The sequence below is a fragment of the Sinocyclocheilus rhinocerous genome, unplaced genomic scaffold, assembly GCF_001515625.1.
Source record: "Sinocyclocheilus rhinocerous isolate Xijiao unplaced genomic scaffold, SAMN03320098_v1.1 scaffold496, whole genome shotgun sequence".
NCBI classification, from domain to species: domain Eukaryota; kingdom Metazoa; phylum Chordata; class Actinopteri; order Cypriniformes; family Cyprinidae; genus Sinocyclocheilus; species Sinocyclocheilus rhinocerous.
Window position 1 is genome coordinate 626,851 of NW_015632471.1, and position 22,552 is coordinate 649,402.

At 36.5% G+C, this 22,552-nt stretch overlaps 3 protein-coding genes across 12 annotated transcripts in view; all 3 read right to left on the reverse strand.

Moving 5' to 3' along the window:
• Positions 1 to 4,319, reverse strand: part of LOC107742498 (pre-mRNA 3'-end-processing factor FIP1) — a 13,107-nt gene extending 8,788 nt beyond the window's left edge. For 3 of the 8 annotated variants that reach the window (XM_016555479.1, XM_016555480.1, XM_016555478.1), the window contains exons 1-4: positions 2,632 to 2,730; positions 2,441 to 2,534; positions 1,597 to 1,654; positions 956 to 1,055 (exon numbers count right to left, since the gene is read on the reverse strand). In XM_016555479.1, coding sequence (XP_016410965.1) covers positions 956 to 1,055; positions 1,597 to 1,654; positions 2,441 to 2,534; positions 2,632 to 2,727 — 348 coding nt within the window. In that variant the 5' untranslated portion in view covers positions 2,728 to 2,730. Of the gene's footprint in view, positions 1 to 955; positions 1,056 to 1,596; positions 1,655 to 2,440; positions 2,545 to 2,631; positions 2,734 to 4,240 lie in introns of those variants that run through there. The other 5 variants (XM_016555485.1, XM_016555484.1, XM_016555483.1 and 2 more) reach the window with 5 other exon arrangements.
• Positions 4,320 to 7,054: 2,735 nt separating this feature from the next.
• On the reverse strand, positions 7,055 to 8,257 carry LOC107742499 (D(1) dopamine receptor-like). The gene has a single exon (XM_016555487.1). It carries the CDS (start codon positions 8,255 to 8,257, stop codon positions 7,076 to 7,078), a length of 1,182 nt encoding a protein of 393 aa, XP_016410973.1. The 3' UTR covers positions 7,055 to 7,075.
• A 3,680-nt stretch (positions 8,258 to 11,937) lies between these two features.
• LOC107742497 (dihydropyrimidinase-related protein 1-like) overlaps positions 11,938 to 22,552 on the reverse strand; it is a 14,062-nt gene continuing 3,447 nt past the window's right edge. The window contains exons 1-14 of one of the 3 annotated variants that reach the window (XM_016555477.1): positions 21,140 to 21,332; positions 20,195 to 20,283; positions 19,102 to 19,286; positions 18,355 to 18,519; positions 17,577 to 17,638; positions 17,406 to 17,486; positions 17,251 to 17,319; positions 17,020 to 17,140; positions 16,273 to 16,429; positions 14,488 to 14,629; positions 14,236 to 14,406; positions 13,900 to 14,079; positions 12,606 to 12,771; positions 11,938 to 12,481 (exon numbers count right to left, since the gene is read on the reverse strand). In XM_016555477.1, coding sequence (XP_016410963.1) covers positions 12,390 to 12,481; positions 12,606 to 12,771; positions 13,900 to 14,079; positions 14,236 to 14,406; positions 14,488 to 14,629; positions 16,273 to 16,429; positions 17,020 to 17,140; positions 17,251 to 17,319; positions 17,406 to 17,486; positions 17,577 to 17,638; positions 18,355 to 18,519; positions 19,102 to 19,286; positions 20,195 to 20,283; positions 21,140 to 21,187 — 1,728 coding nt within the window. In that variant the 5' untranslated portion in view covers positions 21,188 to 21,332 and the 3' untranslated portion in view covers positions 11,938 to 12,389. The other 2 variants (XM_016555475.1, XM_016555474.1) reach the window with 2 other exon arrangements.

A 22,552-nucleotide genomic window follows, 5' to 3' on the forward strand; every position in this document is an offset into this window, starting at 1 on the left:
CAGAAAAAAAAAAAATCTTTATATACATATATATATAATATAAATTATATGAATATAAATATATACATGTAAATATTTTCAAAATACATACTGTATGTGTGTGTATTTATATATACATAATAAATATACACAGTACACACACATATATTATGTAAACAAAAACTTTCAGTTTGGATGCGATTAATCGTTTGACAGCACTAGTAATAATTAACCATAATTAATCAACATAAATGTTACAGATGTGTAACTTGATCTCAAATTTGCCAATTTTTAGCATAGAAAAACACAACCCAACCAAGCCATTAAAAACTCAATAAATGTACGTATCTGCAGCTTTTGCTACACAAAACTGACACACATTGCAGTGTAATGTACAGGTGTAATATTGATATATGTTCATGTATTGAAGCTGATGTTAAAGGGTCATGACGTTGCTAAAAATAACATTATTTTGGGTATTTGGTGTAATGCAATGTGTTTAAGCTGTTAAAAAGGGGGGTGTGCTCTGATTGGCCAGCTATCCAGTGCGTTGTGATTGGCCGAATACCTCAAGCTTGTGACGAAATGTTACACCCCTTACCATATTTGGAAACAATACTACAGCGAGAATAAAAGTTGCGCCTTCTTTCTTTGCGTGAACATTTGGGCGGTGTTATGCAAATCTTCCCACACAGTGACGTAGACATGTGGGGGCGTGTTTAAACGAGGCGTTTTAGGAGGTCGTGGACGGGTCTTAACTTCTATAAAGAACATCTCTTTGGGTTTGAGACTTTAGTCTTTGCAACTTTACTGATCTTATATATTCACAACCAGCTTGTAACAACTCCAAAGACAAAGGAAAATTTGATATCATCATACGACCCCTTTAAATATATATTTCAGCACAACAGCAAACATAATTTAAATCAAATCCATCAAAAGTGAATGAAGCAGCTAACAGTAGTTTATTTGTTACCTGACTGGCCACACCATTTCCAGTAGTGGTGGTGATGGTGGTAGTGGTGTTGTTTGTGGTCGCGGTGACCTCCTCGGTTACAGGAGGAGCAGAGGTCGCACTGCAGACATAGATGGATCAGCATGAGAAGAATGATGAAAACAAATGCAGACGAACCCCTTAGTCAACTTAAAAAGGCAAATCTTAGTATTGGCATATGTTTTACAGGATATGCTGTTAAAAAAACAGCATGACGTGTTCCTGCAATGAATGTTGAATTTCTAAAAGCCCATCTCATATAATCAAAATATTATTCAGTGAAAACACCTGGAAGTAACAAAGCAGTGTGTGATCATTCTGCAATTTTTAATATCATTAATCGCTTCACATCTTCTAAAAATTCAGACCACTTGTATACACCAGTGACCCTCCCCCCCCCAGGGGGCCAGCAAGGGAGTCCTAAAGGGTCTGTGGAAATGTTTAGAGAAAAACAGTGCATCTAACAGTACAGTACTATAGTGAGTAGAAAAAAAATGTATACCTAGCTTAATAGAAACTAAATATTTTCAAAATAATATTTTGACATTGATATTTGGGGGTCCGTGGCATCTAATAAATTGAAAAGCCACTACATCACTAACAGTAAACATGTCATTTCTCACCTGATGGCTGCTGTCAGTTTGGTCTCCTCTTCTTCAGTTTCTTTACTTTCACCTTCATCTATAAAAAAAAAAAAAAACAATGCATTAGCAACAAAATGATGATGAGCACAAGGTACCCAATTTCTATTGGTAAGTATGTTAAGAGGAGCAGCTCATAATATAAATATAAATATTTACCTTACAGAACCATGAACAGATTTTGAAAAGTATTCTTGAAAATAATCTCAAAATCATTCTACATGAGAATCTATCCGAGGTTTGAATTCTCTTTCAGTCCCCTCAGAAAGTGAAATCATTTCTTTAATTATATCTCAAAGTAGCTAATATAAACAAAAAAGAAACCACAAGAATGCGTGAAAAGATTCTACCATTTTCTCAAAACAGTGATCACAAAATCGTATAGATTCAAACAGAATTCTCAAAGACAATCTTTGACAAATTCAATTCAAGCAGCGAAGAATCGGGTCTCAATGTGAATCAAAGTAGAATCTCGTAAAGTAGCAACAGAACGAATCTTGAACAGATTCGAAATGCACAATACTGAATGGTATCTATCAGCTAACCTCGGAACGATTTTCTCAAGAATAACAGAATCTCGAACAGAACCTAAACAATTCTGAAATTCTATATCTATTCCCTCGTAAAGAGAAATGTGAATTAAACCACGGACTTGAAGTTTAAATATCTAGTGACGTGACAGGTAACTTGTCTCAAAACACTGCAGTACAAAGGCCCCTACATTAATCACGCCAATATATGGTGTTGTATATTAATAACCACTTTTCGCCTAGCCGTTAAAAATAACAAAGTACAGGAGTGCAGGTCAGATTTGGCGCTCACTGACCCCCGTACAGCCATTCCTCCTCCTCGTCTCCTGCACTCGCATCAGTGGTGGTGGTTTTATCCGCCTCCTCTGCAGACATCTTCTCCTCTGGGCTCTACAATGCGCTCCAGAAGTCAAAGACACGGTCAGATTAAAACCCACCAACCCCGAAAGAGCGCACGGATATTTTGGTGGGGAAAACACAAACGCACATACGAATATAGAAAACAAACGTATTGAATGATGTTTACGGAGCAATCCACACTTCCTTCAGTCTCTGTAGGATGTTCTTGCAGACTTGAGGACATCAGTTCCGGTTTATGGGGTGTACAAATTAAAAGTCTCACACACACACACTGTTTGGACACAGTTGGCGGAAATTATGTTTCTTATGATCTTATAAAGCATTTTTGCTTTTGCTTAAATACTTGGAATTAGTTTATTTGCAGTATACACGTGTAATCATTTAATCAGACAGTTCAGATAACTTCAGATAACTGATAAAACAATTATGTATGAATTATTACTATTAATCAGAATCAGAATCAGAATCAGAATGAGCTTTATTGCCAGGTATGTTTTCACATACGAGGAATTTGTTTTCGTGACAGAAGCTTCCACAGTGTAACAGAATGTCAGTGACAGAACAAATGAACTGAACTGAACTGTTAATCAAATTAGGGTCGCTCTGGAACCTTGGTCCAAGTACAAAGTTATTGAATAAAAAGTCATTACATATGCATATATCTCATATAAACACCTGCTAAATGTTTACGCAAATAGTGTAATATAGCTTTATAGCGCACATCAGCCACTAGATGTCTCTAAGCAATAGTTCTCTTATATTCAGTTCTTGGAGTGATCGATATAATTAATTCGTGTGATTCTTTAACCTGTCATTAGGCCTGTGCCATGTTAATCCTGATGTACAGATTCCTAAAACAATGATCTTCCTGGAAAAATATATATAGGCATACATTAAAGTCAGGTAATAATAATAATTTCATATAATTTAATAATGAAAACGTAAATGGCATGATACCATTAACAGTTTCAGATCAAATTTTCAGCAATAGTTTTATTTCAACAAATATCTTATACAATTTAGGATATGTGTATGTGTGTTTTACATAAACAGTAATGAAATGTGCAAATTTCTCACGCTCACACACATTCTAACTGACTAATTAGAAAATATTTAACTAGTTTTTCCCCCCACACTCTCTTGCCTTGAAAATTAGCCTTTTTGTATAAATATAAAAACAAAAATAACAAAATTTAAAATGTTACACACTGGTGACACATTTTTAATTAGTGCAAACAGACAATCAATTTTGATTAAACTATAATTAAGCAATATTTTTGTGATTCTCAACTCTTCTTTTAGGTAAAACTAATACAAATTATTTATTTACAAGCCTCCATCTTAACTGATTATATGATTGATTACTATTACTCTTACTTCAGTTCAATTATAATGTTTAATACTTAAAAATAAATAGCACACACTTCATTCATTCCTGTGTTGTTTGTGTTTCGTCCCTCAGTGACTGATCTTCTAACACTATGTGTGCACATTAACCTCTTTGACCAGTTACAGGAAACTCCGTGCAGGCTAGCATTACTGTGAGTGTTTGATGACCAAGCACACGGACAGAGAGATACTCTTTCTTCTTCATTAAGTAAGCATATGCAATGGCCCCAAGAAATATTTGGATACTTAAGCCACACTTACTTACAAAATCAAGTGACATCTTCAAACAAATAATGCTAAAGCTTTTCTCATAACTAATCACTTTTCTGAGCCATTTTTGCAATTACCTTAACCTGTCCCAGAGTGATTTAAATGATATTTGAAGTCAATTCTCCTCAAGTGCACAGGTGTCTTAGCAGAGAAACCACAGGTGTTGCCCATCACATTAACTATGTACATGATTCATTAGCGTTTGATAACCAGAAAGCGTCCAAATACTTTTTGTCTTAATTTTGATTAGTCTGTCTGTTGTTTTATTATATAAAACATATTTAAAAATATGCAACATTTTTAAATTCTAAAATTGTGTGATTTAGAAGTTTTTTTTTTTTTTTTCAAATAAACTAAGATTGTGGTGTGTGAGAAGGTGGGACGTACAAAGAACAGTCAAAGCAGTATGCATACATAATGTAGGGGACTGTGATGAGAGCATGAATGAATGTATAATGAGAGCACGACAAAGCCAAAACCCAGACATTTTAAACAATTTAGAATTCCTGGTCATGACATATCTGGGAAAAACAGGACATATATGGTCACCCACCATATTGCAATGACATTTATACATTTTAAGTGTGACTTAAGAGTCCAAATATTTTGGGGCCTCTGTGAATATGGGATTTAAAGTAACTCAAATAAGGATTTTAAATGTTACACCTACTGGCACATCTTCCCATCAGACTCCCAAGCCGCTTTAAGAAATTAAGATTAAGATGAGTTTAGGTAAAAAGAGGCACGTACTTGTTCTTAGCAGCTCTATCATGGCTCTTTTTTAACAATTTCAATAGACAAACATCCCTGTGGATTCCAAAATGAAAGCAAGCCTCAGGGGCTGGGTGTGATTCAAGAATGAAGACATCAAGGACGGTGATGTAATTTTAGCCACAAGGACCATCAAAAAGGGCCATAAACACCTTTTCATTCAGCGACAAATCTGAGCAGTGATTTAACTCACAAACATATTTACACCAGTTTGCAACAGCTTATAAATATTATAGTAGTTCAGCACTTGTCATTTAAAATCAACAAAAAAATGCAATTGTCAAAATACTTTTTTTTTGTTTGTTTGTATAAGGTTATTAAGGGATTAGGGATTGCCTTCCCATCTTTTATTCATTGCTGTGAGCCAACTGAAGCCTCTCATTGTGAATTAATTACATATGTAACATGCCTGTCGTGAATACACTCTAGCCCAATGTGTCCTTAAAAGACTCCCAAAGCTCAGGAAATGCTGCTGTGTGCAACTTTTACAGGAAAACCTGTGTGAAATGAATTTTGGTGCTTACAATTTGGTGCTTGCAATTAATAATTTAATCGAACATATTAAAGAAGAATAATGAGTAGTACTGTACAGTTTCAGAGAAGGCGAAGACATCCAACCTAATTTAACAAAGTCAAGATGATCAACCTAATGAAGAGAATATACCTGATTGTTATGCACTGTTAAAAATACCATGTTCTTCAACTAACAGACCCTGATAAAGGTGACAAGCATCAACATGTACAACCCTATGCACTTTCAAAGCATCATCAGCATGCCATACATAAATCCATAGTCCCAAAGCCCTTGCACACTGAAATGTAACATTCCTTGAGAGGAGATTGCAGCCAACTAATTATTTATGAGAGGAAGTAGTCATGTGCACTCGTGCCTAATGGAAAACGATACTAGGACTCGTCAAGCTCTTTGGCATCCGGTCTATTAAAACCTCAGACCTCTTTTTGTGGCCGTGATAACCTGACTTTAGTGGTCATCTTCAAATGTATACAAAGAAGTAAACAAAAGATTAGGCTATGAGGAGACATAGGAAGTTGTCACAAGGATTATAGCTAAGGAAGTTGAAGGTTTTGGTGTCAAATCCAATTGGTTCCAGACACCTAGTTCAAAATGTTCAGAATTTAGGATATTTATATATGTATTATCCTCCAAACTATAGATTGTGGGTAAAAAGTGAACACAATAAACTCAAACTGGGATATATTATGCCAAAGGTGAAATATACTGTGGAGAAAATTTTAAATGAAAACTGTATTTTCAAAAACATATGTATTTTACATAAATGTAAGTTTGGTGCAAAATTTATTTCAAGAGGTTAATCTGGTGTAAATTCACTATAGCACACAAGGAACAAACAACCTCTTTCACTTATTCTCTTTTAACCATGGCAAAAACACTGATGAATAAATGTTAAAGGGATAGTTCACCCAAAAAATTTCTAGTTCCTGTATGACTTTATGTGTAGAACACAAAAGATGATATTTTAGATAATTTTGTTCACCAAGCAGTTGATAAACTCAAAATGTCATCTTCCACGGAAGAACGTTCACACAGGTTTGTAGACATGAGGATAAATAGATAATCACAGAATTTTCATTTTTGGGTGAATATCCCTTTAAGTTCTTCATTTAATGTTGCTGGATTACATTCAAAAGTAGGTTGGACCAATTTGTCCTATGTGTTTTATGAAATGTTATTTCAATCAGTTTAATTTAATGTGTGTTACCTCTTAGGTTAAACTAATGCTTTGATTATTTTGTAGCCTGTTACATACATTTTGGATGGATTGCTTTACTGTTAAAAATCGCTTTAAAAAGAAATATATGTTAAAAATGGCATTCTTACTTTGAGATTGAAAATGGCATTTTTACCTGACCAATTTAAACTAAGACGTTCCCTCAAATCGGCCAATAAACAGCAGGTTCCCAATGTGACAACATGCACCGATAAAATCAATGTGTATCGATGGAACTGTAACCTGTTTCCTGGACATTATTAAAGCTTTTTGGAGGCAAAACGTTAAGGTATGTGCCTATACAGAAATTGACTTTCAAAAATAAAACCTGAGAATTATTAATTGTGAAAACTAGCCCTGTCTCCCCTACACCTAAGCCTAACAAAAAAGTCATTTACTCTGACACACATCTTCAGAGTTAGTATGCTGAACCTCACTCTCATCTCCAAACATATGTATCTCCACCAATGGACGTTGCATTTCGTTGTCCACCTTCTCCAAACTGACATAACCGACGTCCATAGTGTTAACAGAGCCGCCCTGATTATTAGTGGACACCAGATCCTTGCACTGAATATCAAGAGGTGTTTTGGTGCACAGGCCATGGCAGCACAGAAGTCGAGCAAAAGCATCTCTGAAATCAGAGTTGAAAGCATATATGATCGGATTGAGAGATGAATTGCACCAGCCGAACCACACGAACACGTTAAAAGTTGCTTCGCTGACACAATTTGGCTTGTGGCAGAAAGGAACCGCACAGTTCAGGACGAAGAACGGAAACCAGCAGCACACAAACACCCCCATAATCACGGAGAGAGTTTTAAAGAGCTTGGTTTCTCTTATCGCGCGGTGTTGGAGAGGACAGGTGTGCGCACCTGCTCGGCAGTTCTGTGCGCGCTGAGCTGCGCGCTCCAACGAAGAGATGTTCTTGATTTGAACCTGAGCAATGCGGTAGATGCGCGTGTATGTGACCAGCATCACTGCTACAGGAATGTAAAAACTTATTAGAGAGGATGAAATGGCATAGGTTCTGCTCAGACTCGAGTCACACATTTCCTTGGTGGTCCAGTTGCTTGTGGTGACCGTTCCCAGGTCTGCCCGGTGCCAGTTCAGCAGAACGGGCACGAATGATATAGCCACCGATACGATCCAAGTTACGCTGACCATAACGAGGGCGACTCTACGGTTCATCTTCCTCTCGTATTGAAACGGGTTTGAAATTGCCCAGTATCGATCCAAGCTGATTACGCACAGGTTCAGGATAGAAGCGGTGGAGCACATAATGTCAAAAGCCACCCAGCACTGGCAGAAAGAGCCAAACGCCCAGTGTCCTGTCACCTCCGTGGCCGCTTTCCACGGCATCACGAGAACCGCCACCAGCAGGTCGGACATCGCCAGAGACACGATGAAGATATTGGTAACTTTTCCTCTCAGGTGACGGAAGCGCAAAACCGCAGCGCAAACCGTGAAATTCCCCAATAACGTCCACAGCACGAGGAGAGAAAGCGCGAAACCTAGAAAAATGCGACCCGCTGGCTCTCCGTGAGCGCTCAGGGATGTGAAGTTGTACATGTCTCTTTAAGTGTCACAAAATAACCAAAAACACACCAAAATATATTCCGTGTGGCGGACACCGCATACTCCCCACCAAAGCAATCCCATCTACTTCAGCGTTTTGACCGGATCTTACGGTTGACCTCATTGTTTCTTAAGACCCTCGCTGAAATGTTCACATGACTGAACGACAATCCGAAGTGTCTCGTGTCAGGTTCCTCTGCAGGTCACATTCATACTGGTGTAGAACGCCCTCTTTTGCCCATTTTACCCAATAGATAGCCTACAGTGTCACAAAAACGTATTTGGACGCTTAGTCCATCTCCATAGTGAAAAATGCATTAATGTCAATTAATTACAATATATAGGCTAATAAATAAATAAATAAATTTTTTTGGTTGTCAAACGTTAGTGGAAGTTAAAGCAAAAGTTCACCCAAAAATAAAAATTTGCTGAAAATCACATCAATTTGTTTCTTCACTGAACAGATTTGGAGAAATGTAGCATTAGGCTACATCACTTGCTCACCAATGGATCTTCAGAAGTGAATGGGTGCCGTCAGAATGAGAGTTCAAAAAGTTGATAAAAACATCACAATAATCCATAAGTAACCCACAGGACTCGCAGTCTGTCTTTTGAAGCAAAAACCTATAAAACAAAGCCATAAGACATTTTTAATTTCAAACCGTTGCTTCCTGATAAAATATGAGTCCTCTATTCATTACTGTCTCCACTAAAAAAAAATCATTTTGTCTGAATCAGGAGAGAAATGTGCAGATCAAGCACTGTGTTCAAGTGAAAACAGATAAAACAGTTCTAAACAAATATGTTGGTGGACTCTTTCAAGTGTTATAGATTATGGACTGGTATTTTGGCAAGACAGTTTAAAATGAAAATGCCTTAATGATGGATTTGTTTCTTACAAACACACAGATTTTCTCTTCATGACATTAATTAATGAATTTGTGTCGTGTGGATTACTGTGATGTTTTTATCAGCTGTTTGGACTCTCATTCTGACGGCACCCATTCACTGCAGAAGATCCATTGGTGAGCAAGTGATGTAGTGCTAAATTTCTTAATGTAATGCTAAATTTCAAATCTGTTCTGATGAAGAAACAAACACATTTAAATCTCGGATGACCTGAAGGTGAATACATTTAAATTTTTGGGTGAACTGTTTCTTTAATGTAATGACCAACAGTGCACCCCTTTAAGGTGCGGTCACATTAGAGATATTTCAGTGAAATTTTGCATAGAAAAAAGTCTATTGTCAATAGCATAGCGATGTATGAAGCGGTGATCACACATATCCAAGCTTTCTGATGTTCCACGTGGCGAATTTGTGACCAAATTAAACATGACTGAATCTACCTGGGGAATTTAAACTTAAAAGGGGACACAATGAATTAACTTGAATAGTATAGGCTACTTACCATTCTTTGCAGAATTTTCTATTTGAAACCATGTTATGTAACATAAACCACTATTTTTGAAATCACATTAATTATATGGACTTTTTCTGTATGAATATTTTCATCCAAAAACAAAATGAATATTTTAGTGACGGACTGATAAGGTTTTTCATACTAATACCAATATCTGAAGCACCAATATAATGTAAGCCTACAAATAAAATTGCTAACGGATAACGGAGATAACCAATGTTGTATTAGATATTAAAGAATAAACATCTAAGAAACCGTTTATTATGAAACAGAGAGCTGAGGAATATAATATCTAATAAAATTAACGAACTGAAGAATAATAGTTAAAAGGGATAGTTCACCCCTAAATTTTGTCATTATTTACTCATCCTCTGGTTTTTCCAAATCTGTATGAATTTCTTACTTTTTTTTTTAACACAAAAGAAGATATTTTGGAGAATGTTGGTAATTATTGCTGGTAGCCATTGTTTTCCGTACTATGGAAGTCATTACCGGCAACTGTTTAGTTAACATTCTTCAGATGATCTACTTTTGTGTTCAGCAGAAGAAAGAAATTCATAAAGGTTTGGAAAAACCAGAGGGTGAGTAAATGATGACAAAACTTTCATTTTTGGGTGAACTATCCCAGAAAACTAGTACTAAGAACATCTAGTGGTGAACATATAATGCTACAGATGAAGTGAAAACTTCACTTAGAACAGACAGACAGATGACAGTTAGTTAGTCTTTCTATCTGTCCCTGTTTTTGGGAAGGAACTGAAAAAGTCCCTTTACCAGCTGACTAACAGAGGACTACAGAATGATCTTGTCACTGCATTCAGGTTCCTTTATATCCATCCTTTTTTTTTTTTCCTTTGCAGGAGTAGTGTATGCTTATCTTCTGTACTTCCATTAAAAATCTCACTTGCTTGTCTTTAGGCTTTCTCTTTTTTTTTCATTGTTTTTTTCTCAAATGTGTGACTTTTGCTCTGACTGTCTCCATGCAAGCGAGCGTTGTTTTTGCAGGTGGTAGAGTTGCATATTGCATTACATGAATTGGATGTTTGTTTGTTTTTTTTCCTGGACAATATTGGTGGAAATGTTCAGTATTTATTTGTTGGCAAGATTTTTGTATGTCTACAGAAACTGACTATCAAAAAATGCTTTATATTGTGACACTGAAATTAATTATTAAACCCCAGTTTTTTTTTGTTGTTGTTCATTTAATATCAGATTTGGTTAATTCAGAAAAAGGCAATTTCACACAAGGGAAACACACAGCAGCTTCAACAACATCTATTTATGAATTTAATTTCACCATAGCAAACTGTCATTATCAACAGTCAATGAGTGCATTAGTGGATATCAGCCAACAAAAACTAAAATGGCATTGGTCATAAACACTATATATACCATAGGCAATACAAAATCAAAATGGGGTATGGAAAACAATACAGCAGGCTTGGCACTGGCCTTGTATTGGTCCAAAACAAGAGCGATCACCATTTATTCAGTGGAAGTTCGGTATTAAGACTTTGAGCGTACACAGTGACTAGGCTAGAGCCACTTGGATGTGGAGCAATACTGTAGAAATCTCACAACAGAAGAAAAACCAGGCAGATGAAATGAAAGCATTTTCAGCTTTTTGAATGCATGTGTGACTTGCTCTTCCAGATGTGATCATTTGCATCGCAGATGAGAGTACTGCAGATAAAAACAATCTCACGGGTTGCATATAGTTGCATTCTTTGATTTTGCATTTGTGATATGAGGTAATGTGAATACCTTCTCTAGTCAACATCTAATTTTGCAATAAGCAAAATATACACAACCAAGAGCTTGGAGGAGCTAAAATGGCATGCAGCCTTTTTCACTACAGGTAAAATGAAAATAAAAAGTGATATAACAAATTTTTCTTGTAAAACAATTCAAATGTGATAAGATAACTGATAAAAATGATCCTTCAAAGTATAAAGAGTGTAAGAATCAAAAGGTCAGATGTCAATAATACCAACATCTAAAAGTGAGATCATGCAATCCATCACCATTCTTTACCACAAATAGACTGATAACACAGAATTAAAAACATTTCAGTGCACAGAGAACATGAAAGTTAAAAGTGCTTGTAAGAGCAGATCGTCACTCAGCTTTAGAATGTACTTATTAGTGGTACATCTATGCCAAAACTGATCTCAGACCTGCATTCTAGCACTTTTATCTAGTCATCTTTAGTTCTGTAAGTTGTCCAGTAGGAGCAGCACCATTTGGGCTTTAAAGCAGGCCATTTTCACAAACACTGGGGTCACATCAGCAGAACGAGGGTTTTCATAACTCATAACTTTAATAAATGTGAGTAGTTATATTAGCATTGTTTAAATGCTACTTTTTCTGAAATTTGTTACGGATATAAAGTATTTTCTAGTGATTGTCTAGCTATCTATTGGTATTTGTCTAGGTATGTCTTAGCAGAGAGACTATTGTGTACAATGCACACAGTAATATTGACTGTAGAGTGGACATTTACTGCACAGGTAAGGTACAGTGATATTTTGACATGCATGCGTTGCACAAATATATTTTATAGCATGGCCCTGTGAGAGGAGAATACTGATTATTTGTCAACAGATAGAACTGTAATAATACTCACACACACACACACACACACACACAGACACATACATACACACACGCTCTCTCAAAGTCACATGGGAGCTGCAGAAGTGCTCAACCAAGGCTGGTTATGTTGGAACGACCACCAGGGGGTGCTACAATGCGGTGGCCAGAGCGCCGAGGAATGTTGTCGTCTATTTGAGCCCCTAATATTATTGAAATAATCATAAAAATTATACAATTGCTGTAAAATACTGATAAATTGATACATTATTCAAAGGAATCGAGGATACTGGGGAATATATTCATTAGAAAAGGTAATCTCCTCACCTGATAGGCTGAAGTTAGACTGATGCAAGTTTCTGATTGGTGGAGGCTGGTGCGTAGTGGGTGAGGTCTTGGCAGAGGGTGCTGGGGTTATATATTTGGGTGTTGCTGGGATATCATATACTGGACCATCATACATCCCACGAGAAACTCCCTGCTTGCTCATCACCTTCCACACAACAGTAAACGACAGGTTTGGTGTTACTAATAGAAACTGAGACATGAACCTAAAAGTTTGATAATACACTAATTTCTACCAGTCTTTGTATTTGCACTATAAAACAAATAACACATCTAGCAATCATTATTATTACCACGTTATTAAATGTATGCTTGGAAAATACTGAACCTTTATGTTACTACACTATTGTTAAAAAGCTTCGTGTCAGTAAGTTTTTTTTAATAGAAATTATTACTTTTATTCAGCAAGGAGGCATTAAATTGCCAGTAAAGACCTTTATAAAGTGATTTCTATTTCAAATAAATGCTGTTCTTTTGAACTTTCTATTCATCAAACACACTGACAAAAGTATCACTATTGCCACAAAAACATTAAGCAGTACAACAGTTCTCAACACTGATAAGAAATGTTTATTGAGCATCAAATTGTCATCTTAGAATGATTTCTGAAGGATCATGTGACACAAGGAATAAATTAAATGAAAAAATATATTAAAATATAAAACAGCTATTTTAGTTAAAGGGGTCATATGATGCTTTTTTAAAGATCATTATTTTGTGTATTTGGTGTAACAGAATATGTTGACATGCTTTAATGTTCAAAAAACACATTATTTTTCAAATGCTGTACATTATTGTAGGTCCTCTATGCCCCGCCTCTCTCAAACGCTTCGTTTTCTACAAAGCCCCCTCCTTATTTCCATATAGTGTGGTAGATATGTGGGGGCGTGTTAGAATGAGCCGTTTTAGGGGGGCGTGGCAGAGTCTTAACTTTGATAAAGAATATCTCTTTGGCTTTGAGACTTTAGTCTTTGCAACTTCAGGGATCTTATCTATGCACAATCAGCTTGTAACACTCCAAAGAGAAAGGAAAACTTGAAATCGCATCATATGACCCCTTTAACAATAAATTTACAATACTACTGCTTTTACTTTACTGTACTGATAAATGCAGCCTTGCTGAGCATAAGAGTATTCTTTTAAAAACATTAAAAATCATACTGAACACAAAATTTTGAATGGTACTGTACTCTGTATATACCAATAGTTTTATATATACAACAAAACTACCTGAGACTGAGTGAAGGTCAGTGAATTAATCAAAGAAGAGTCATACCTTGTTGCGGTACTTAATGCGCTGGTAGGCAATGTCAGGGAAGGGTTTGCGAGAGATGAAACGTCCAGTCCCCTGCTGAACCTGAAGCTTCCCTTCCTCAAACACAATCCTACCCTGACTGACCACATACACTGGACCACCACGACACTCCATCCCCTCAAAAATATTGTACTCCAGAGCCTAGAAACAGAAAAAAAAAAAAGTATTAGAGTGGAACAATTCAACATCCTGTTACAGGTATATACCATGCAGTATTAAATGTACGTATAACTGAATAAAAGCCATCCAGAGTATCATTCAATATTCCAGCATCTTGCAGAGATTTTCAGTCCTCACCGACTGCTGTGCTTTAGTTGTGATGGTCTTGATCTTGTCGGGGTCCCAGATAACAATGTCAGCATCTGAACCTACTGCTATCCGACCCTTACGGGGGTACAGGTTGAAGATTTTGGCTGCATTAGTGCTTGTAACTGCGACAAACTGGTTTTCATCCATCTTCCCCATAGCCTGTAGGGAACAAATTAAGTGGTGACTGATAAATGCAACCTGCACCTCAATCCATATAAACATATATGCAGATGCACCGACCACAGCTTTGTCCCAAACAAAACCCATTCTCTCCTCCACTCCATTGGTTCCCTCGGGTATAAGGGTAAAGTTGTCCTTCCCTATGGCCTTTTGAAAGGTGCTGTAAGCACAATGTCCACTACCCACGACCTGCAGATCACCACTGAAGAAAGATTAAGAGAAATGTAATTACAGGGGTAGCAGCTCCAAAAAGAACATGATCCACCCTCTAGAGCTAGTTGTGATGTTCTTTGCGACCATATTTTTATTAAGAGGTTACATAAGAATTGTACACTACTGTTCAAAAGTCTGGGGTCGGTAAGATGTTTTAATGTCTCTTTCTCTTATGCTCACCAAGGCTGCATTCATTTATATATTCAACACTAAAAAACTTAATATTGTGAAATATTATTACAATTAAAAATAATTATTTGTTATTTTAATATATTTAAAATGTAATTTATTCCTGTGATTACAAAGCTGATTTTATTTTTTAAATTACTCCAGTCCTTCAGAAATCATTCTAATATGATGATTTGGTTCCTTAAGAAACATTTCTTATTATCAGTGTTGAAAACAGTTGTGCCGCTTCATATTTTTGTAAAAACAGCGATACATTTTTTTTTTCAGGATTCTTTGATGAATAGATAAACAGCATTCATTTTCAACAGAAACATTCGTAACATAAACTGACACTTTTAATGAATCCTTGCTGAATAAACGTATTAATTAAAAAAAAAATGAAAAGCTTACTGCTCAATTTTAAATTAATTGCAAGCTCTATAGATATTACACTTCAATGACCTGAGGGATGTACAGTATATGACAGCTCTTTGCTATTTTAATTGGTCATGTCCTCAAATTTCTCTTCTATCTTTTGACCAACCAGCTTAGCTACTATAAGAGATAGTCGACTGAGCATTAACTATTAAAGACATTTCCACTAAACCTACACTAGATTTGCTTATTGAGCAACCAGCATCAGGTAAATTGCTGTCTTTTCTGTATCACTGAAATGGTTTATTCATGTGGACTAACCATAAAATCAGGCCCAACTGCAATTGTCAGCTTCAGTTAAATATTTGCAATACAAAAGGATGTACGCATCCATAATGCTTATGGATATGTGTGACTGTTATGTGGACAAAACATGCACATGATGAAATTATGAAAAAATGACCCAGACGGGGGTGATATGTTTTGAAATCCCAAAATGCAACACCACACATCTACACAATATAACTAACGTTGGTCTTTGCATCCTACACATAATGTTTAATACTTAAAAAATAATCTTTGATCTTTTCTAGAATTTCCTCTCATCCTTTGGACCCGACTAATGTATCTATGCTAAAAATAAATGTCCTCTCTCCAGCTGTGTCGGTCTGCCTCTATGTGACAGTGTGTGTGTGAGTGTGAATCTCTGTGCCTGTGAGTGTGTGTGTGTGTGTGCATGCATGTGAAAGTATGTGTGGATGTGGATGTCAACATAATGAGATCTCTCTCATAGTCTAGCAGCCTGCAAGTTATGTGTATGTGTGTGTGTGTGTGTGGTGGGGAGGGAGGAGGAGAGTGTTGTAACCATGGCAACAGGAGATGAAAGCCTGATCTATTTTTAGAAATGGGGCCAGGAAAAGGTGTGTCTGCGGTCTAGGTGTAGCAAAGAGCCAAAATAATGGAGAGAGTAGATAAAAAATTGGTAGATAATGCCACTTGGCATAGGACTCCAGTATTACACTGCATCTATACTAACTGTGCAAATGTCACAGATGTCTAAAAATGTCAAAATAATTCAAAATTATTTACCAGGCCAGTAGAGAGTGAAGGTGGTCAGGTGTTGTCGGGTCAGGGCTGAGGGGTGGAGAGGTCACATAGGCTGCTGCTTTCGCCCAGTTTTTGCTCCAATAGTGAGATCCATCTGTTGCTAAGCTGGCTGTGATTGGCTCACCAAAAACAACAGAGCCTAAAGCCAGGGAAATAAAGAGAACAAGTCCATAAATGTTAGGACTGGCATATTCAAGTATGTTTAAATTAACCAGTTGTGCTAGACATTGCAATAAATACCTTTTTTTAAGTACACCTACCATTTATGCTACTACACTATAGTTTGGTGTCAATAAGATTTTTTTTTTGGAAGAAATTAATACTTTTATTCTGCAAGGATGCATTAATTGACCAAATGTGACAGTAAAGTCTTATTATTGTTACAAAAATTCTTTCAAATAAATTCTGAAATATTTAAAACCACAAACATATTGAGCAGTACAACTGTCTTCAACAGTGATAATAATAAGAAATGCTTCTTGAGCAGCAAATCAGCAATTTAGAATGATTTCTGAAGGATCACGTGACACTGAAGACTGAGAAAAAGCTGCTGAAAATTCAGCTTTTTAATATATTACATTTTAAAATATATTAAAATAGAAAATATTGTAATACAATTTAAAATTACTGTATTTTTGATCAAATAAATGCAGCCTGGGTGAGAGACTTCTTTCAAGAATATTAAATTGTGAATTCAGCATGCAACAATATTTCACAATATGCAGTCACCTTTCTTCCGTGCATTGGTCACAATATCAGCTGCACTTTTACTCATCACTTTGGTGATGTAGACAGGGCAGTTGACTCGGTTGCCAAGGGTGATAGCGCGGAAAACAGCCTCCGCCTCCAGCTGTGAAACAGACATCCAATTACATCAAGACACTTCACTCTGCTGAAACTGACTGGATAAACAGTTACTCAGTTAAACTTCTAAACAGTTTGCCAATTTATTGATCCCACCTCCTCTGGTCGGCTCAGTGGGTGGCCCTCCGGACCAGTGATGCCCATTCCCAAGATTTTGCTTTGTTCCTTTAACACAAATATTGAAAAAACAGTAAGTGGCAGAAGAGTGTGTTTGAATTCTGTATGGCATTTGCTCATTAGACAACAGGTACCTGTGCTATTAGGTCTCCATTCTCTGCGTGCACCAGCACCACTGCCCCCAGCTCCTTAAGGAATGAGAATGCTTCATACAACTAGACGAGAGAAAGAAAGAGAGATCAAATTAGTTATTTTATTATATCACAGTACAGGATGTTCTATAGATGGAAGCATAGATACCTAACCTGAGAGTCAGGCATTTGAAATAACCCTTTGTAAGCCATGTACACTTGGAAAGAGTTGATTCCTGCCAAAAGAAGAGAACATTAACATGCATTTCAGAAAAAAATACAGTACCGTTCAAAATTTTGAGTGTGTAACATGGTTTAATTTTTTTGAAAGAATTCTCTTATGCTCACCAAGGCTGGATTTGTTTGATAAAAAAACAGTAAAACTGTAATATTGTGAAATATTATTGCAATTTAAAACTGTTTTCTATTTTAGTACATTTTAAAATGCAATTTATTCCTCTGATGGTAAAGCTTGTTTTTTTTTCAGCAGCCATTACTCTAGTCTTCAGTGTCACATGATCCTTCAGAAATTATTCTAATATGCTGATTTGCTGCTCAATACATATTTCTTATTATTATCAATGTTGAAAACCGTTGATCTGCTTAATAGTTTTTGAAACCCATCATACATTTTTTCAGGATCCTTGATGAATAGAAAGTGCAAAGGAACATTTATTTGAAATAAAAAAAATTGTAACATTACAAAGATAAATGTCTTTACTATTACTTTTGATCAATTTAATGTGTCCTTAGTGAATAAAAGTTCTTTTTTTTTATTGACTAACCCCAAACATTTGAACGGTTGTGAATAAACAATCATCAGCATTTGGCACATTGGCCAAATTGACAACAGGTGGCTCTGAAACATCAGTATGATCATGATATGTGGCTTTAAAAGCACAAAATACTTTTAGCTTTGCAAATACTGTCACATCTTTAAATATGTGTTCACCTTTTTCCTGTACCAGCTGATCGAGTTCCTCCTTCACACCTTCATGCCAATGAGGGATATCCACATGAAGTGAATAATCACAGCAGGACTTTTTATCAGCCGCTTCCTGCCACTTCTCAAAGGCCTCCAAAAGACTGTCACCAGGCTGTGGAGTCACATGGTCAACTGAAACAGAAAATGATGGATTCTGCTCAAAATGTGTTTGAGATTTTATGTTTTGGTTGACTTTTGAAGATTCTATTAAATAGTTCCTATTATTTTCTGTTGAAGATGCTCTTACTTTGCTGCTTTAGTCCTAAATTACTCTATTGATGCTCCTTGAAGACTTTTTTATTATGCACAAAGACTCTTTTCTTTCTTTGTGTCACACACAACAGCTAATAGTTCTAATACATTGTTTAAAGAAAATTGGCTATTGTAACCATAAAAAAAAACTCTTGGCTCAGACTGCTAGAGAAAGCAAAATCTGACTGGCTATAGCTGACATGCACGACCGAGGGCATGTCCTTGTAGCAAGCAACAACAGACATATTTGGGACACTGCTTTGCTCTCACCGGGAGATGCAAGTGAGTCCTAGTCCAGGAAGTTGCTCAGAACATTTGGCACTGCATCCTAAATATTCAACATACTTGAACTTTTGCCACAATCCTGAGATCAAATGTCATTTTAGTCCTTTTTTTTTTAAGAAAAACTTTCAAATTTTTTTTTTTTTTTAAATGCCAGATAAACAATTCATGCAGACTTACTGATCATGGTGGTTCCTCCTGCCAGAGCAGCTTTGGTGCCTTGGTAGAAGTCATCCACAGGTGGAGTGCCCAAGTAAGGCTTATGCAGGCAGGTGTTCACATCAATACCTCCAGGAATCACCTTACACCCATTAGCCTCAATCACCTTCACGCCCCCCGGCACAATCAGGTTCTCCCCAACCTGTCTGAAGGCGAGATGGGAAACGAATACATTACAAACACATTACATACTACACAAACACATTACGTACTACACATGCACTATATTACATGACAGACCAAATTACAGGTGTGCAATTGAAACAAAAAAGTTATAAAAAGGTTTTAATGGCCTGATGCCACAGGAGAACTTCATATGATGCCAAATTTAACATGCTATGCAATATAATGCAATTAATCATTATTTCTTTCTATTGACAGCCACAGTTTTGTTAACAGAACATTTACACAACAGAACAGAAAGAAAAACAAATCTGCATAATCTACCTCATAAGTGTTCACGCACCAGTATGAATGGGCCTTTATACATGAAAATCATATAATTCATATTAATAATATTTGCTTGTGCATGAGCATAAATCCTTCTTCAAAGTAAATGTCAGCAAACAGTAGACAATTATTTCAAATAGATTTCTAAATTTGAATTAACTGTTTTGAAATAACGTTAACATTAAGCAAACTGGACATTTTACATTCTTTGGAATACCTGCATGTAACTACATCTGTAATTAATTTCTGTAATTACAATTTATTTAACCCATACCACCAAACCTGTCCCTAATTTTACCCGTATCTCACCTCAATAGCAGCAAAAGTGTTTTGCAATACAATATGAACACAATATGTACTTAATTTTGATGTAGTTAAGGCCACTTAATATAAAGTGGGACCAAATAACATTCCAGTAAAACTATGAATTAATACATATTTTTTAAGATGCTGCATAAAGCAATTTTTTTTTTGAATGTGACTTGATTGGTGCATAGTTTTCATGCATGCATCATTCATATTTACAACAATGATACGCAATTGCTACAGAAAAATTGCATTGTGCTTTGTAAAAGTGTGCATTTGCTTGTGCATGGTGTCTTACTTAATAATTCCATCTTCAACATAAACGTCAGCATATAGCGACTGATCATCATTGACCACTCTTCCACCTTTAATCAGCAGCCGCTCGCTCTGAAGAAGAGAGGAAAAGAAACACAGAGAGCGAGCAAGAGAATGAGTGATTCCAGCAGCAGTTTAAACCTTATTTTACCTGCTATATTTGCAATTCAGTGAAGTTCTCTTACAACCACTGATAAAAGAGCCTTCTGCACAGTTTCAGCCTCACACTCTGTGAATGGGTGGGGTTCTATGAACAGAGAAGAGCAAATGTGGTAATGTGTTAACATGTTAGGTTGCCATGGTAACCTCGCATCACCCAGTTGTCAGGAAGGCACATACCATGGCGTTTTCCTTAACTGATTCAGACTTCGTATTCAAAGCAAAAACCTCAATATATGCGCTATTCCTAGATGTCAACTAGGCACAGATCGCAATGATTGCTTTAGTCTATAGGATTAGGATCATTCTAATCCATTACTCATAACTACAGGCAAAAATACAACACATAGGGCTCATATTCCTATGTTCTTAACTGTTTTAATGTGTGCACTGGCATTTAAAAAACAAGTGTCTGTTTATTCCAGATTTCTGCTCTTGGCGACAGACCCTGTTGCGTCTAGTCCGCTGCATATGCACTCGCCATTTGTCAAATGAAACGCACCCAACAAAGCTGCTGTAGATTTATGCACGATTCATTGTGCATCTATTGTAAATGCAAACGGAGCGTTCGTCGCTTCATGCACGGCAGGGATGTGTGCCTGGCTGGGCCACATTGTAGCAGTAATGTTAACCTTTCCGTTGGCTGATTTCAGTGCTCTTCTAAGCGGCCTCTGCTTTGTTGGCTCGCTAAGAATTTAATCCCTTCTCGTTTCCCCCATGCGCAGGATTCACCGGGAGCCGAAGGGTCGCCTTGCAGCCGGTGTCTTACCGTCAAATGCGGGATGTTCTTCTTTCCTTGGTAGCCCGTCCCAGACATCTCTCTTTTATGATTTGAGGAGATGAACAATGAGCAGTCACCCGCTTCTTTGTGCCACCAACCCACTTAACGAACTAGCGCTCCGTTAGTAGCCTACTGCACAAGCGAGCGCCTCTCCCGAGGGGTGCGTGTGTGTTTGAGTGTATGCGTGTGTATGTGAGCGTGTATCTGTTCGCCTGTTTGAAGACGTGTTTTTTGTATTTGAGTGTATTTTGGAGAGCCCTCCTCACATGAAACAAAGAGAGAGAACTGGGCGAGAATCGGTAAAAAGAATGTCGGCGTTATGGGTCAAAAATGGTCTACTAATAGTTTCGTAAAATAGTTTTTGTTTTAAGATATATTGAATAATAAGGTTAATTCATGAATTAAAAACGAGTCAAATACGTTTCTAAATTTATTATTATTTGTAATTATGAATAGGCTAGTTCAAAAATAACGTTCTACAAGGAAAGATATTTTTGCATTGCAATTGGAATGTTACAAATCGACCTTCCTAGAATGTTGACCGGTTCGCGGAAAAGAACCGGACTTCCCATCACTACACTGCACAAGCGAGCGCCTCTCCCGAGGGGTGTGTGTGTGTTTGAGTGTATGCGTGTGTATGTGAGCGTGTATCTGTTCGCCTGTTCGAAGACGTGTTTTTTTGTATTTGAGTGTATTTTGGAGCGCCCTCCTCACATGAAACAAAGAGAGAGAACTGGGCGAGAATCGGTAAAAAGAATGTCGGCGTTATGGGTCAAAAATGGTCTACTAATAGTTTCGTAAAATAGTTTTTGTTTTAAAATATATTGAATAATAAGGTTAATTCATGAATTAAAAACGAGTCAAATACGTTTCTAAATTTATTATTATTTGTAATTATGAATAGGCTAGTTCAAAAATAACGTTCTACAAGGAAAGATATTTTTGCATTGCAATTGGAATGTTACAAATCGACCTTACTAGAATGTTGAGTTAGGCTATCAAGTAAAAGAATGTTGAGCAAGCATGCTAACCTTAAAATATCGTTCCAATAAAACTGGGCAAAAATCTTCAAAGTGACAAACGTGACAGTAAAATAATGCGACCGACATTTACTAAATAGAAAATGCAACTTAAAAAAAATGGTTTGCATAGGAAATTCTGGAAACGCCCCATAAATTTAATCTTTTTTACTTATGGTAGCATTAACAATATTTTACACTGAAATACAAAATAAGCATATATTTCTTCTGTAGGCTAGCCTATAAGGCAGACTAATTCAAACTCAATTTTGAAGTTTTTTGTTTTTGTTTTCTTATAGTAAAATTACAGTAGGCTATTGGATTTTATATCTTAGTATGTTTTTCCATGTATAAGGTTTTACTGTCGCATAATAGCTGGGCT